The 18,260-nt window shown below is 47.4% G+C and overlaps 1 protein-coding gene across 1 annotated transcript in view; it reads right to left on the reverse strand.

Moving 5' to 3' along the window:
* SMP1 (Pre-mRNA splicing Prp18-interacting factor) overlaps window positions 1–16,952 on the reverse strand; it is a 53,128-nt gene extending 36,176 nt beyond the window's left edge. Inside the window, exons 1-5 of the mRNA XM_087397522.1 lie at window positions 16,868–16,952; window positions 16,532–16,695; window positions 16,228–16,340; window positions 15,580–15,993; window positions 15,358–15,493 (exon numbers count right to left, since the gene is read on the reverse strand). Coding sequence (XP_087253648.1) covers window positions 15,358–15,493; window positions 15,580–15,993; window positions 16,228–16,340; window positions 16,532–16,695; window positions 16,868–16,883 — 843 coding nt within the window. The 5' untranslated portion in view covers window positions 16,884–16,952. The remainder of the gene's footprint in view (window positions 1–15,357; window positions 15,494–15,579; window positions 15,994–16,227; window positions 16,341–16,531; window positions 16,696–16,867) is intronic.
* Window positions 16,953–18,260: the final 1,308 nt, after the last annotated feature.

Below are 18,260 nucleotides of genomic sequence, written 5' to 3' on the forward strand. Positions count from 1 at the left end.
CCTCTTGACTGTAGGCCCAAAGATAGCCCTGCTGCTGCTCCTTCTGCTGGTGGAATTGCTGCTCCAGATGATGATCTCAGCAACCTTCTGCCCTAGAAGACAGTCTAGGTTCAGCCTCTCCCTGAGCTAAGTCTGCAGCACCTCAGCACAGTTCACCTCCTGGTCATAGGCCCAACTGCTGCTGCTCTGCTGCTCCTTCCTGCTCCCTGAAGTGCTGCTAGGCTGGATGATGAAATGAGGCCTGAGCCTCTCCTTTTATAGGCCCTGAGGCCTGCTGTAGAAAACCGACCAGTCTGCCCTGACTGGGCCGACTGGACAGACTGGGTTGGCTGGCCCAACCGACCTGGTTGGCTCAGCCCAACCAGCCCTATATAAGGGCCCTTTGCTGGCCCTTTGTTCCATGCAGGGTCCAGCTCCTTTGCTGCTGTCCTGCCACCTGCCAGCCCTGCTTGCAAGCCATAGACCTGCCCATAGACCCCCACTATACTGCACCTTGCTGCAGCCCTTTGCCGGCGCCTTGTCCTTCCCGTACACGTCCGTACTATTGCTGATGTCATCGTGCCTTTTACCAGGGACACCCCGCCATGTCTGCTGTTCCAGATTCACCTCTTCCCGGCCAGATCCTGATGCTGAATGCCTCGCCATCTGCTCCTGTTGTTGGCGCCATCTGTTGCAGCCACCTTGACTACAGGTGTGTTCCCTTAGCTGGCTGCCCACATGACAGCCTATGTGCTGCCCATGTGGCAGCCCCCCCTCTCTCTCTTCTCTGGACATATTCTGCCCTAGGTCTCCCTCCCCCACGCTCTCCTCATATGGGGGCTTACAGATGGGGAGGTGACCATTCCAACATCCCTGAGGTTGCTCATGTTGGAGGGGACAGGAGAAGAAGGATGGAACCAGCCGTGGAAATCTAGTAAAGGAGGTCCTGTCTGAGGTAACACTGGTGATGCCGAAATGGGTGTTACTGCTCGTGAGAGTACAGGAGTAGGTTGCAGAGTCCACGGATCTGAGAAGGGATAAGGAGATGCTGTCGAAAGTGGAGGATATCCAGGAGAAGGAGTGCCTTCAGAGTGTAAATACTGTCTTGGGGAAGGTACAACCTGTATAGGAGGATATCTGGGAGCTGAAGGAGGTGGAGAGTACCCTGGAGATGCTGAAGCTGAGGGGTAAAAATCTCTCCAAAGATGGACAGCAAACTCCTGAGGAATATCGGGTTCTGGGTATCTTCGTGTCTCGTGGAACACAACCTGGACTATGCTGAGGAAGTAATGTAACTGAGGTGCCTCACGCAGAAGGTATAGGATGTGGTCCAAATCACTAGGAGGGCACGTGACACAGAAGACCCACGATGCCAAAGCTCCGAAATGGGCTGGTTGTGCAATCTGAACACAATAGGGGGCTGGCGAACCAGGCTGAGGGCTTCCAAGGGCTGTTTTGCAGCAGCAATGGCAGGGCCTGGCAGGAAACCAAGGCAGCAAACTGGCAAGGGCAGGGCAGCAAACCGGCGAGGGGCAGGGGCTGCTTATGGTGAGGGGGCAGGGCAGCAAACCGGCAAGGGGCAGGTGCTGCATATGGCGAGGGGGCAGGGCAGCAAACCAGCAGGGCACGAGGGCTGCGTAGGGAGGCGAGCCTGCTTGACGAAAGTCTATACGGGCGTCAAAAGGTGCGTCCCTTTTTTCAGTAGTGGCTGCCTATGTTGGGTGGTTGCCCAAAAAATTAAAGGGTGGGTTTATTTGACCCTTGGGTAGTCTAGGGTTAGACCTAAGGTATGGGGCTAGGTTTTTCTTTTTTAACCCCTCTAGGTACCCTTTTTTTATAAGTGCTTGGTGCCAAAAGGTGTGCCTATTCAAAGGGGTGTGACCCTTGGAATAGGTGTACCTGTTCATGAAGGGGTGTGACCCTGTTTTTAAAAGGGGTGTCCCCACATGAAGACGTGTGTCCTTTTTTTCATGATGGGGTGTGTCCCTTGGGTGAGGAGTGAAAACTCTTCATCAAAAGGTGTGTCCGATGGTGGAAAAGGTGCATCCCTTGGTTTTGGGACAGCCCAAGCACATGAAAAGACACGATTTTTGTCGTGTCCATTCACATCAACTCGTGATGTGAGGGAGATGGAGAGGCCATAGATGACTTTAGGCAGGGTTGGCGCTAAAAATTTTTACGCTCATTCTCTCCATCTCTTCCATGCACAATGTGCACGAATATCCTTCTAGCGTAAGAGATGTATCAGATAGGCGCTACTCATTCTCTCCATCTCTTCCATGCACAATGTGCACGAATATCCTTCTAGCGTAAGAGATGTATCAGATAGGCGCTAGAAGGTGAGGGGCATTTCCTACAGGCCAGAGCGAAATTTGCTCTAATACCACTATAAGAAATCCTAGATTTACTATATTTAGAAAATGTGCTAAGAAACAGAAAGGACACTAAAATAGCAGAGAACAAGGAATAATTGTATTGCTTGAGTGTCTGTAGTGTAGCTGTAGTGTGTCATCCATACAAATGGGCCTCTCTTATATAGAGAGTGAAGAGTCACACATGAAAAGGTGTGTACTCCAAAGTGTATGTGCATGAAGAGGTGTGTACCCCTTGTGAAGGGTGTGACCCTTGATGAGAGGGTACATTACAATAGGAGTGTCTCTTCAATAGAATGTCTCTTGTGAAGGGTTGTGCCTCATAGGAAGTGTCCCGTCGAAAGGGTATACCCTTCCACAAGTGTCCATTCATCAAACCATCCATAAGTCTAGATATAGAGAAAGGAATACGTCACAGATAGTGACAAAGCCCTAGATGTTGCCATGGCAACCTACTCATCTGGAACAACCAACAACCGATAGAGTTGCAGAAAGTGTTCTTATCAGCCTTCATAAGGTCTGCACAGCCCTCATTGAGAAGGAAGAGAATCTCGAAGCCACAAATGTGGCTTTATTGGCTGAGAAAACACTTGTTGATAGTACTCAATGAAATGAAGAAACAGGGTAGCAAGATACAAGAAGAGTGGAGGAAGGAGAAATCCAGAAAGGAAGAATGGGAGAAAGAGTGGACAGCCGCCACCACCAGCCTCCAAGGTAAAGTGCACGCACTAGAGAGTGAACTACAACAGATAAAAGACATGAATGGGACGCCACAAGAAACATGCAAGGCAATGGAAGAGCTCAAAGCAGAGAATGCTACCCTCAGAAAAGATATTGCAGCTTTGCAGGCCACAATGCAAGGGCAGCATGCTGAGTTGAAACAACAAATCAGCGTAGGTGAAGCCAAAATGCGATGAATCACCGTTCTATTCCGAGCGGAAGGGTCTCTCCAATTTGTCTCTATTTCCACCCCATAAGAATACAATGTCATCTCGTGATGGTGTATCCCTATCCTATAGCGATATAAGAGATTGGTTAAATTCCATTGACGATAGAATGGAAGGACGTGGTCAAGAAGGGTACAAGGCCACAATGCAAGGGAAGCATGCTGAGTTGAAACAAATCAGTGTAGGTGAAGCCAAAATGCTAGAATGGAAGGACGTGGTCAAGAAGGATACATCTTCCCCCAAAAAAGAGATCATCTCAGAAGCCCTTGAGGAGGACAAGAAACGGGACAGCAAATCCTTGAATGTACTTGTTAGAGGTTTGCCAATGGGGTACATGTTCTTAAGGTCACCTCCCCATCTATAAGCCCTCATATGAGGAGAGCATGGGAGAGACCTATGGCATTTTCCCAGAGGGAAAAGCTGGAGAGGGGGTTGCCACATGGGCAACACCTCACAGCAAAAAGAAGAGGGCTAAAAGGGCTGTCACATGGGCAGCACAACAGCCTGGCAGAGGCGCAGCAAAGCACGTGTGTACGGCTGAAACAGGCCCCTAAAAGAGGCACACAGATGGCGGGACAGAGGGCCAGCACATAGCGCATTAATGGTGGGGGGAACCAGCAGGAGTGTCAGCCACATGGAGGGGCTGGTTGGGCTGGTTGGGGCCAGCCAACCAGGCCTTATATAGGCAGACAAAGGAGAACTGGGACCCTGCCTTGAAAGGAGGGCTAAAGCCCTAGAAGGTTGGGCCAAATGCCCTAGAAAAGTGAGCCCCACGGGCATATATAGGCAGACCAGGGCAGGGCCTGGTCGTCCTGTTTGGGTCGGCCATAGGCAGCCTGCCTGGTCAGTTTTTGCCAAACCCTTGGGGGCCTATAAAAAGAGGGCCTCCAGGCCCTCATTCAACATCTTCTGGAGCAGCCAGTCCACCAGTAGAAGGAGGAGCAGCAGGGCTACCTTTGGGCCTATAGTCAGGAGGAGAAAGAGACCCTGAAGCTGCAGACCTAGCTGACAGGAGGCTGCCCACCTAGGCTGTACCCAGGCAGTAAGGTGGAGAAGATCATTCTGGACAGAGAGTCTACAGATGCTCGAGGTGGAGCACGCAGGCTCGGGTCTAGAGATAGCCGGCAGATGGTAAAAGTACCTTGTGGTAAGATCAGAGGACCACACCATTGGTGGGACTCTGGATCTATCTCTTTTGTATAGTGTCCATAGCTTTGGACAGAAATATATTATTTTGGTGGTTTCTATATCTGGCTGATTCATAGTCTATTGATGAGTCTGCACATCTATGTGATTAAGAAGTTTGTGATTCCACATCCGACACCACACTGTGTGAGCTCCTACGCTATTCTATCAGTCTTCTGCTGTGTGTACCCTCTGTTGGTCAATTTCTGACAGGACACTCCAATAGCAGACGTCCACATACTCTTCACTAAATTGGGGGTCATCCTAACTTGCGAGACAGCCTGGAGGGTAGTTAAAGCAGATGCACCAAGCAGGCCACTGATATTAAAATTCCGGACCAAGGAGGACAGATCCACACTGATGAGCATGAGGGCAGCTCTACAAGGCACCAGGACTTTTTTGGATGATGATCTCACCCTCCTACAGCAAGAACATCACAGGAAGGGAATGGTGAAAGCGATGGCAACAAGACAGGAAGGGAAATGGGCTGCATACAGAGATGGCAGAGTGATCATTCGAGAAAGGGCAGAAAGAGCAGAAAGAGAGGAAGGTGAATTGTAACGGTGTCAGGGGCCCACGGGATGAGTGCACATAGTGGACTGAAAATGGCAGTATGGAACTGTAATGGCACCCTCTGGTCCGATCCAGGTGGTTTCTTGGACACAGCCCATATGAGACGATCCATGATGACATCAAGGAGTTTTCCAGACAGGGAGACACCCTCCTGCTGGGGGACTTCAATGCACGGACAGGAAATAGACAGGTGGGCCTACTTGACTTCTCAAATGATGACAGAGACCCACACATAGTCCCAGAACTAGATGCAGCTGAGCTTGGGAGAGTAAGGCATTCTGCAAATGCCCCACAAGATATGGACAACATCTTCTTGAGCTGGGGGAAATCCACGACCTGATCATCTTTAATGGCCTTCACAGACGGCCATCTTCTGGGAGACTCACTTGCTTCCCACATGGTGGTGGATCTAGTACAGTGGACTCACGGATACACTTATTCGCCATACCCCCCCCCCCCCCCCCACTCGGAGCTGACCACTCATACTTGGCCTTCCATATCTCCACCACCATGCCAGCCACAAGGAGAGCTCCCCCCACGCACTCAGATCCACTTTGACCATGCTCTTGACCCAGTGTGCATGAGCCATCTAGCCAGGGAGCTCCCGGCTCTACTTGGAGATGACATAGACCTCACCAACGCCTCCGACACCCTTGTCTCAGTGGTACAGGACGCTGCTATTGGATTTTTTCCCACGGCCCAATCCGGTCGGGCCAAGGATAGCAAGATGCCTCAGAACCCTTGGTTCGATGACGAATGCAGAGAGGCAAGAGCCAACTTCACACAGCAACAGGCCTTGAGTCATCTAACGCCCCTGAGGCACAGAGGATCTATTGACGACTGACGCGTCGTAAGAGACGGGCTTTCCTCACACATAGGATGGATGAGATTGTCAGATCGTTCCGAAGAGGAGACCCGACCACTGGATGGAGATTTCTATCAAAGGGGAAGCCACCTATCCCCATCTCTGACCCTGCTCCCTCTATGATGCCCAGATGCAAACACCGCCGGAACCTGTCCTCCACGCCTAGGCCCAACACTCGTCATCTATTCACCACACAGAATGTACGGGCTGCACTTCAACGTCTACACAATCGGAGAGCGCAGGACCACGAGGGCCTTTGGGCTGAGCATTTTGCACATGGACAGGAGGTCCTAGCCCCGATCCTATCACAGATGTTCAACCAAGCTCTCACGGTTTTCCACCTTCTTGGAGTACCACCACTATTGTGCCGATACACAAAGCCGGGGACCCTATGGGACCAAGATTTGTGGATCAGTTCTAGATAGGGAACTCAGCAGTCATACAGAGGCTCGGGAGCAACAGGCACTAGGACAAGCAGGATTTCGGAGACAACACTCTATCCTAGATCACATCTTCACTCTGAGGGCTATCATTGAGGAGGTGAGGTCTAGACACCAAAAAGTCTACACATGCTCAGTAGACTTTCGGAAGGCTTTTGACACTATCCCATGATCCCGCATGATCAGGAGGCTACAAGAGATGCAGATTCCAAACACACTGATATGAGGGGTGCTGAGCCTATATGAGTCAATCAGAGGCAGAGTTCGTGCCCTAGGTGGCCTATTGGATTGGGACGAGAGTACGATCATAGTGAAGCAAGGTTGCCCCCTCTCACCGACTCTCTTCGAGCTGTACATTGATGAGATCACCTCTTTCATAGACCGCCTAGGAGGCGAAGGATCACTACTGGTCGATCTCATGGTACAGATATTGCTATACAATGATGGCATAGTCCTTATCTCATCCTCAACTAGGGGCTGCAAAGACACTTGGAGGCCCTAGAGGTGTTCTGTAAAGAGACTTGACAGTCAACCTTGGGAAGACCAAGGTTATAGTCTTTTACACCTCACATGCAGTAATCCGACGACTCAATTTCACTTATTGAGCTGAGCCAATGGAGATAGTGCCGTCCTACACATATTTGGGAGCAGTCTTCACAAGAACCCTTTTCACCATGACATGCAGCCCAAGCACGACTCACGGGGGGACGGGGTGCTATGGCCCGATTGGAGAGAGTGTTTCAGGCACACTTTCACGATCCACCGACGAAGTGCTGGCTTTTCGATACACTAGTGCCATCGACTGCCATGTATACAACACCCTGGGATGTGATCTACCGATAGCAATGTGGAAGAGATTTGAGCAGCTACAGGTGACCATGGGATCTAGGATAATTCGGTGCAAGCCCTCAATCCCGCATGAGATAGTACAAGCAGAGTTTGCCATGACACCACTACAGATTGATGCCATCTTTCAGACAATGACTTTCATCCATAGAGTCTGGGACTTATCTCATTGGAGACTACTGAGGCTAGCTCTGGGGTCATCCAGACAACTAGCTGAGGGTGGGGTGGACATATGGTATGCACGTATATCCACATGGTTTGCCAAACACTAGATTCACATGGACAGGCTCCCCTCTTTCAGTATAGTTTGAATGCACCCTTGAGTCGATCCTACGAGATGAGATTAATCGTATCATACGGTTAGATCTTCTCCATCTCCACATGTCTCGGGCTTGGGGGGGAGATCAAGAGCTTCCCAGCAAGACACAGTTTTACCGCGACCCTTTCCTGAATGTCTCAGGGGAGGGATTCATCGTCAGACCCCTATATTGTAGTGAAGGTGAATGGGGAAGTGAGAGAAAGCCACGGAAGGCAGGGGGAGATAGAGAAGGAATAGGGGAGGAAAGTAGAGAGAACAAGACTGGAAGTACACAAGTGATGAAGGAAGCAAGGAGAAGTGGATTAGACGTCAAATCAATAGCCCCTTACAATCCTTTTGGGTTGACTTATATAGTCCCGCACAGTTCCCACATTTCCCCTACTATTCTCCCATCTATTTCCCCCTTAAAATCCATCTTTTTCCCACCTTCATTACAGCCATCCCTTCCCAAAGAATTTTGCCCTCAAAATTTCCAAGAGGCTGCCCTGGATGAGAAGGATACAACAGAAACTGATCAGCTCTGTAGGAGATAGGGGTAGTCCTGCACAATGCTCTCAGGTTGCCAAGAATTCTCATCTTCCGTTAAACCTTTCCATTTGATGAGGTATTCTGTGTAGGCTTTGTTCCTGAGTACATGATCTCTAAAGCCCTTGATTTGCTCCGGCACATAGATTATGTGGCCCTCTTCATCCATAGGAGGCAACTCAGGAAGAACCTGGACATGCTATCCGACATGTGGTTTCAGCAAGGATACATGGAAAACATTATGGATCTTGGAGGTACTGGGTAGTTCCAACTGATATGCTACCTGCCCAACTTTGCGGATGATTTTGTAGGGGCCATAATACCTGTGGGCAAGCTTTGTGTTGGTATTACCTTTCAGCGAGGAATATCGATTCTTATGGAGACGTAAATGCACATAATCCCCTTCTTCAAAAGATAAGTACCTCCTTTGTTCATCCGCATACTTCTTCTGCTTGGCTTGGGCATCCTGCATATTCCTCTTAGCCAACTGCAGAAGGGCATCCATACTCTCCAAATCATTCCTTGCTTGCTGATTTTTCACAGCCAAGTCTGCAACCCTGGAAGGCATTCCCACTTTGCATCCATACATACCTCAAATGGACTCATGCCAATAGAGAGGTGTTTGGTGCTGTTGTAGCAAAATTCAGCCAATGGTAACCATTTGTCCCAAGACTTCTGCGTGTCATGACAGTAATGCCTTAGATACTCCTCCAACCACTTGTTCACCCTCTCTGATTGTCCATCCGTCTGTGGATGATAAGCAGTACTAGGCGCAAGGGAAGTACCAACTGCAGTGAATAACTCCTGCCAAAAGTGACCCATAAATTTAGCATCCCTGTCACTGACAATCTCCTGAGGAGAACCAAGGCGCTTGAACACATACTCAATGAATTGCCAGGCAACCTGTGAAGCGGAGTACCGAGTCCTAGTCGATATGAAATGGGCCTGCTTAGTCATCCTGTCAACCACCACAAATATGCTATCCCAACCCTTATCTGTAGAAGGCAAGCCTGTAATGAAGTCCATGGCAATGTGAGTCCATTTGCCTTCAGGAATGGGTAGCGGTTGCAAAAGGCCTGCGGGTAACCAGCTGTCCACTTTATTTTGTTGGCAGGGCAAACATTCACTGACAAACTTAACCACATCTCGCCACAAACCATCCCAAATAAAGCTCTCCTTTTTTTCATATGTTTTTGTGATACCCGTATGCCCTGACATAGGGGATGAGTGCATTTCCTGTAATACCATCAACCTGTACTTGGAGTCTCGCACAAGATAAATTCTGTCCCTGCACCATAACAGTCCGTTGCAGAGCTGAAATCGAACATGTCCTTGGCTGGACGGACTCTGTAACTCCACAAAAATAGGGGCTGCATCAGAATTTTGCATGTATTCCTCCTGAATCCCAAGTATCCACTCCTGATGAAGCGTGGAAATGGCAGACAGTTTGCATGACCACATCCTGGACAAGGCATCAGCAACCACATTCTCTTTCCCCTTTCTATATTCAATGTCAAAATCATAGGACTGAACTGCAGCCAGCCATCTCTTCTGCTTCATGGATAAATTAGTCTGCGTTAAGAAGTACTTAAGTGTCCTGTGATCCGTTTTGACCTTAATCTTGCTACCGTACAGGTAGTGGTGCCATTTTGCAAAAGCATGCAAGATTGCCAGCATCTCTTGATCATAAACATGATAATTCATTTCCCTGGCATTAAACTTCCTGCTCTCAAAAGCAATCACACCATGCTCTTGTCTTAGGACAGCCCCTAAACCTTTGCCACTGGCATCCGTCTCAATAATGAAAGACCGTGAGAAATCAGGGCACACCAATACAGGTGCATTGCTAAGGGCATCCTTGAGGTTATCAAAGCTGAGTTGTGCTGCTTCTGACCATTGGAAGGCATCCTTTTTCAGCAAATCAGTGAGAGGGGCAGCCCTTTTGGCGAAGTGCCTAATGAATCTCCTGTAAAAAGAAGCAAGACCCAAGAAACCTCTGAGCTGCGTGGTATTTTGTGGCTGCAGCCACTCTTTAATGCATTTCACCTTAGCTGGGTCTACCCTGATTCCGTGCCTGCTTACAACATGACCAAGATATTCAACCTCCTCTGCCATAAATGTGCACTTGCTGGCCTTGGCATAAAGCTGATGCATCCTCAAGATTTCTAGCACTTGTCGGACATGGTCAATGTGTTCCTGTGCATCCTTACTATAAATGAGAATGTCATCGAAAAATACCAGCACACATTTGAAAAGAAGGTGGTGTAAGATCTTGTTCATGAGTGCCTGGAAGGTGGCTGGTGCATTAGTCAAACCAAAAGGCATCACCTTGAACTCATATAATCCTCTTTCTGTACGAAAGGCAGTCTTATGCTCATCACCCTCTTTCATCCTGATCTGATGGTAACCTGACCTCAAATCAATCTTCGTGAAATACTAAGCACCCTTGAGTTCATCCAGCAGGTCATCAATCCTGGGAATAGGAAACCTGTTCTTAATGGTGGTCTTATTCAATTCTCTGTAATCAATGCACATACGAAAAGAGCCATCCTTCTTCTTCACCAAGAGTACTGGAGATGCAAAAGGCGAGGTGCTATGATCAATGAAGTTCTTCTCAAGTAAATCCTGCACCTGTGTTGCCACTTCTTCCCGTTCAACCTTAGAAAGTCGATACGGGGCCTTGTTTATTGGTTTACTGCCATGTTCCAGAACTATGGCATGATCAACATCTCTTTTTGGGGGCAACTGAGATGGCATATCAGCAAACACATCCCCAAATTCTAAGAGCAATTTCTGCATTTCACAATTATCCACATGGGGAATACCACCCTCCTGAGGTACAGAGACATTCAATGCATAAATGGCACTTTCGTTCTTGAGCTCCCTAGCTAGCTGCCTTGCTGAAATGACCTGTAATTTCTGATTCACAATGCCCTGCAATGTAACAGTTCTACCCTTGTGGCAAAACTCAAGAGATAAAGCATTCAAATCTATACTAATTTTCCCCAAGGATTTCAGCCAATCACAACCCAGGACAGCATCTATGGGTCCCATATCCAATGCCAAAAGATCACCTGCAAACTCATAATGATCAGAAAACTTGATCCTGGCATCCTGGCATCCTGGCATCAATGTCTGCTGATCATGTGCTGTCCATTCGCGATCTCCACTTTCAGACCATGGTCTATCTCTGTAGCAACTAATCCCAATCTTTGCAATGTTCTACAATTAATGAAACTGTGAGTGCAACCACTGTCTACCAATACATGGACAGATCTGCCATTAATCATTCCCTTCAACCTGATTGTGTCAGCACTTTTGGCACCCATCAAGGCATGTGGGCATCCCAATAAATCTGTTCATCATCCACAAGAACATTACCATTAGCATCACCTCTGACATGAAAAGGCATTGTAGGTTGATGCTCCAACACAGAGAGTGTTGGCTTACGGCCTTTCCTGCTACATGTAGGCTGAATATCAATCTCATGCTTCACATGAGAGGTTTGCTCAATAGCCGCACCCGGATCAAAAGGAAAAACAGTCCCCTTTGTGGCATCTGTGTCAGGGGACTCATCTGCATCATGAGCTCCTGTCAATTCCTCATGAGAGATATCATGGGGGTCTGCTACATCAGCCACTTCATCATCATCAGATAATTCAATTATCATGCTGAGTTTGGCTGAGCTGACATTCTTCATTTTGCACACATCTCGGTGCTCACGTGTCCATTTCTCTCCACACCTAAAGCATAAATTTGCCTTCTTCCTACTGTCCATTATGGCTCTGGAATGTTGTTTAACTTCTGATTTGCCAAAACCAGCACTGGTTTTGACACCTGTCTTTGCATCCATGGGCCTGTATGGCTTTGCATATGGCATCTTACTTCCAGAAACCGTTGGATATCGTGGGAAGGAAGCAGCTGCTGGTTTCTTATCAATCCAATCAGCAGAATTTGTCTTCCTGTCAGCATCATAAGCAGTACCATAGAAGCTATGTGACACATGCTTGTACTTGCCAGCATATTTTGGCTCAAACACCTCAGCAAGCTGGGCTGCTCGCTCAATGGTTGGAGGATTGTGAGCTCTCACATCAGCAGCTAGAGAGGGATCTAAGCCTTGTATAAAACGCAGCAACTTCCCTTTCTCAGAAATATCCTGTACAAACAAAGAAAGTCTCCAAAAACGCTGCAAGTACTCCTGGACCGTACCTGTCTGTGACAGTGCATAGAATTCATCAAGGTACTGTTCAAGGATCAGGGCCGAGACGAAGGTCGTGACCATAAGCTCCTTGAACTGTTTCCAGGTGGTAGGCTTCTGAGGTGACTCTCGCATGTAACGCCACCATGTATGTGCATAATCCTGTAAATGCATGCCAGCAAAAATGATCCTCTCCTCATCATTCTTAGAGTAAAAGCGGAAATAATCTTCAAGCTTCGTGAGCCACTCCTCCAACTCATTGGGAGTGCGAGTGTCACCCTTAAACTTATGCACATAGATTTTATCTTTCACATCTTTGGCTGCGTTATTCCTATAGTGACTACCAGCATACTCATGCTTGAAGCTCACATACTGTGAAAAGGGCATCTCATTACGAACATCCTCAGGCAAAGCCCTATATGAACGTAAGGCATCTGAAAGCATATCATCCATGTTTGCATGCTGCCCACTTCCAGCATCATGCTGGTTAGGAGAACCACTCCCCTGATGCATAAAGTGCGTCTGACTGAAAGCATTACCTCCCTGATACGCAGGCTGAGTCTGACTGAATGTATTAACAGGAGGTGTCATCGAAGCATGCAATCCCTGCTGAGTCTGCCTGCCATAAACATCTCGGTGGGTGGGTGGCATAGAAAAAGGTTGAGAAGAGGACTGGCCCCTCTCCCAACTGCCCTGAAACCCAACACCCAATCCAGGCATGCTCGCCGTTGGCAAAAATGTGCCAATGGGCCGGCCCAAAATGGACGGCTCAGCCAATGAAATATGCGAGCCAAATGGAGGCCTGGAATCAATAAGAGAAGTGCTCGGCGGCACGGGCAAGGCATCACCAAAATCAACATAATCCCCATGCTAGGGTGCATGCATAGAACCAACATCATAAGTGCGACGGCCATCAGCCATAAATCCCCTGTGTGGGTCAGGAAAATCACCCTGGCTATCCGACTGATCCCCGTGCTGGGGTGCTCTGATACCAATGTAGTGAAGGTGAATGGGGAAGTGAGAGAAAGCCACGGAAGGCAGGGGGAGATAGAGAAGGAATAGGGGAGGGAAGTAGAGAGAACAAGACTGGAAGTACACAAGTGATGAAGGAAGCAAGGAGAAGTGGATTAGACGTCAAATCAATAGCCCCTTACAATCCTTTTGGGTTGACTTATATAGTCCCCCACAGTTCCCACATTTCCCCTACTATTCTCCCATCTATTTCCCCCTTAAAATCCATCTTTTTCCCACCTTCATTACATATATCTCAAGGACAGAAGAGTCTCACATGCATTGAGGATCGCCATTGGGCAGATGCGGGTTTCATCCCATGAGCTGAGGATTGAGACAGAAAGAGCAGCATTTATACCTAGAGAGCAACGGACTTGCACGCTATGCAAGAGTGGTTGAGACAGAGGAACACTTTCTTTGCACCTGCCCAGCCTACTACGAGATCCGGGGATGATTACCACTGTCTCTATTAGGATGGGAGTGGCTTCGGCCCACTATCACGATTGATCCATTCCATGACCAAGTCTGCATTGGGCTCTATCTGCTTGAGATGCACCGACACAGGGAGACCCTACTACGACAGATCAAAGAGCAACAAGAGGCGATCACACCACAGGATGCAGAGGCTGACCACACAGCTGTATCACAGATTTTTAATGCATTTGAGTCAGCTCCAAAACACAGTGGGGTAGAGGAGGAGGAGCTAGCTACTATGCGGGCAGTCTGGATTACCGAGAGAGGATTACAGAGGAAATCCACGACACAAAGAGCGCCCAAAGCACACTCGTTTTAGGTTCGCCCTATCACAGCTTTCCTCAGAGGGGACCACCTGAGACGAGGGGTCACTCTGAACATAGCTCAACGGGTTCAAAGATCGAGGAGACCATGCCCCCCTCCAACACCACAGCATGAGACAGCCAGACAGTCCAGACATTTTCACCGCTCATAGACGGGCTACCACAGTGCCAGGTTTCAGTTTCTGAGTTTCCAGCTCCAGTTCTAGTTCTCAGCCTGCTCCAAACAGTAGATAGCATATGATATTATATGATATATTTTTGTACTTGATTTCGCTTGAGCCATTGAGCTCTTTTTATTTCAGCACAGAACTCAGCGAAGGGTCTCTCTCTCTCTCTCTCTCTCTCTCTCTCTCTCTCTCTCCAAAGTTGAGAAGATGGATGCCAACAGGATACAGCACCAGGCAATGGAAGCTACACAAACCACAGGATGGCACCGAGATGGGATGAAATGGATGGAATTATGGGGTATAACAGCTGCCAATATACCAGAGGATGCATATGCGATCAGGGAATTAGTGACTAAGAAGATGCTAGAAAAATTACGGCAAAGACCCAAGGTTCAAAATGCAGTTCTACAAATAAGAAATTAATCCAATGGACAGCTACGGGGTGCCAAAATACCTTGGGGAAGACATTTAAATGTTTAAAAGGCATCTCATATGCAAATAGAGAACCAGTTCACATGATCTAGAAGTGGAGAAAAGAAGATGGGCAAGACCTAGAGTCCCAAGAGAAGAAAGGATATGTAAAATCTGCCACACCTTGGGGTGGAAAATGAGCAGCATGTACTCCTAAGATGCCAGGCCTATGCTGACATCAGAGATAGATATGATGACGACAGAGGCAACCTGAAAATTCTGTTAAAGCCAGCTACAAAGCTAGGGAGTCGTCTAAAAGAAGTTTTAGGAACACCGCAACAAGATACTTGGACTGGCACACAAGCGAGCGCATCAAGTACTAACTACATAGTAAGTCTATAGTATTTTACTTTACGGGATGTAATAAGATCACTATTTGTTAATAGTTAGAGTGGCACAGCTCCTCAAGGGTCTCAAGAGGACTTTAATACTCTCTCTCTCTCTCTCTCTCTCTCTCTCTCTCTCTCTCTCTCTATCTATATATATATATATATATATATATCTTATTGGTATTGCAAGATCCACTTCAACCACAGCTATAAATCTGGTCTATAAGACACACATTCAGTTTTCCCCACACAAAAAAAGAAAAACTTTTCTATCGGTCACGTGTATGTGCCTGTGTCATCTCCCAAAAAAAGGGCATAGTGCGACCCACTTACACAGTAGAATTTATCGTTTGGATCACTGTCAGGAAGAGGATCTTCTCGCATAGATCTTGTCTTCGGATCATAATACGCAGAATTAACATCCAGGTTCAGAAGATATTTGGCAGTGTCTTCCCGGATACGCAAATTCCTGATGCAAATAAATTGACGACATGAGAACAACAGATGGCAAATGAGCAGCAGAAGGGAAAGAAAATCGATACATGAATAAGGTACCTGACCGTTCCTGTGCTTCCTCCTCCAGTTGTTCGGACACGTTTTTCCACTTTGGCAAAATCCATCTGTTTACTCTCATCAACTTTAGCCTCATCAACTTCAAGATCTTCGTCCTCTTCTTCCTCACTCTCCTCTTCACCCTCCACACCTTTACCATTGTTTCTTTCCTCCAGTTTCTTTAACTGTTGCTCCTTTTGATACTTTCTCCTAGCTTCATCCCTTGCTTCATAGGAATCAATGACATGGCCATAAGTTGCAGGATCATAACCATTCCAGCGATCGCGTTTACCATCATAATCCAGCTCAAAAGACTCAATTTTCTCATCCGCTGCGATGTGCTTATTTGTCCATTTAGCCCCAACCTTACGAGGCCTTTCCATGCATGATTTGGTATCATGTGTCATGGCTCCACAACTGAGCAATAAAACAGTGAGAATAGCATTACAAAAGAGAACAAAGTCTATTATACTTATCCTCTTTAAGTTCCAGTATGTGTGAACAGAAAGATGACCAACAAACTCAAATGTAATGCAACCAATATGGCTGACATGAAGACAGTATACATCACGTAATCTCAGCTACATATGCCCTTCCCCATAGGAAATAGAAAAGGAATAAAGGACTGAGGTACATGCGAGGAGAACTCACTTTCCGCAGGCACCCTTCCTGTACTTTTCAGCCTGGAAAACTTTAGTACCTCTATCGTACCAAGCTTTTGTATAGTTTGGATCTGATTTCCATTTTCTCTGATGCTTCAAACTCTGCACAGTTGAAATTCAGGCGTGTGTCAGCGATTTTATGCTGTGAAGTCGTAAACTAGGTCATCAAATTATACATTTCTAAAGCCAGGTTTCAAAGAGATGCAATGATTTGGCTGTTGATGTTCGTTATTGGGGCCCTTAGCGTGCTATTTCTCAATAGATCAAGAATCGTGCATCTCCTGTTTGCATACCGGTCTTTCGGCGTTGAGGTACCATGGCGCAGAGGACATATACTGCGGAATATGGGGATTGATTTCTTTCCCATCTTCGTCGAGTTCCGCCGGTGCAAGTCCAGCCTTCCGAGCCTCCTCTAACTCTAATTGTTTCCTGTGGTCTTCACGCGATTTGAACCCAACTGCCAGAAGACCGATCCAAATTCAATAACGCGGGCAGGTAACAAAAAACTACTCATCAAAACGACAAAATGGGGAGGCAAACGGCCGTGATAAGGATGACAGAAGAAAATTCCAAAAGGAAGGGAGACAGAATGTGGGGAGATGGCAACAAACGCTGCCAGAAATTCTTACCTGCTGCGGTCGCCATAGCAGAGCGGTAAGAAAGGGCTCGCGAAGGAAGGATGAAGAGGAAAGATGAGCCGCACCGACTTCTCAAAAAATCTAACTTTCTACCCCTGGTTAGCACCTCCACCTTTAAACTTTTATCGGTGAATGTCCGTTCACACCCCCCGTCCGCCCGCCCATCGCGGTGCAAATAGAATTCGAGGATGCCCGCCCGGTTTACACCTGGCCGGTGGTCACCAGGTTGCTAATTTATGACACCAATGTGTGATTGGTGTAGTGTGGTTGGCGGAGATAGAACGGGCTTATCATGTCGCGGTTTACAGAAGTTCGCCATGAAGTGCGCGGCCTCCCCACCACGGGCCGGACACAAATCTTTTGTGTCACTGTCGAATGGTGTGAACCCAACCTCCCCCTACAATGGAGAACCAAAGCTCAATATCGTCAAGTGCGATAATCCAAGCCTCATGATGGGTCACAGATGAAGCAAAGTTCTTGCTAATGGGAACAATTTTTCCTCACGAGCTCTAAAGATGCAGCAAAACTCCCGCTACACATTTAATCCATGCCTCCAAAATGGAGTGAAACTCCCAAAGTAGGAGCTTATGAGTGCTTGAGCACCCCTTAGAGTGGATGATCATCTCTAGATGCAAGCCTTAGAAATCCACACCGCTAGTTGTAAGATCCAAAGTTGATCAAAATCTCCAATCAAATTATGAGAACCAGAGCATGGGGACTGGCTCTTACACTTACCAGACAACTCATGGAGAACTCTCTTATATATTTGGGGCCACCTCAAGTGTGGGCTCTTTGCTCCATAACTAACCAAAGAACAAAAACAATACCAAGACCCCGACAGACCCATGCATTCAAAACTTGCCTCAAGCCCCCAGGCCCTCAACTCACCAAGCTGAAAATTTCTCTACTTGTAAAGTTGTATGGTTCGCATACTCTCTAATCTACGTCTCCATCCTACTCCACCATGATTTGTACCTGGGTCTTAGTGGTTGAGGCTCTGGGTGTCTGGGTTCAATAGTTGGATTAGCCTTACTGCATTGTCGCTACAAAGTAAAAAGCATCTCTCTCTCTCTCTCTCTCTCTCTCTCTCTCTCTCTCTCTCTCTCTCGCGTGCACACACACACACACACACATCTTTTATGTTCTCTTCTATGCCCATGATACTCTCTATATTTCATCTGACCTAGCACCAGTATATCTAATGACATGCCATAAGCAACACTCCTCATATCTTTATAAGAGTAGACAAGCGACAAACACACCCATACATCTTCATAATGTTTACTAATGTGCTCTAACCTTCATGTTATGTTTAGTGGGCTTGGGTAAAGGACAATAACCCACCACTTTAAAAGGTTAGAGTACTAGCCAACCTCATTCGAGT

This window comes from Dipteris shenzhenensis, chromosome 26, assembly GCF_047967505.1.
Source record: "Dipteris shenzhenensis isolate YYH24624 ecotype China chromosome 26, Dip_SZ_1.0, whole genome shotgun sequence".
Classification (NCBI taxonomy): domain Eukaryota; kingdom Viridiplantae; phylum Streptophyta; class Polypodiopsida; order Gleicheniales; family Dipteridaceae; genus Dipteris; species Dipteris shenzhenensis.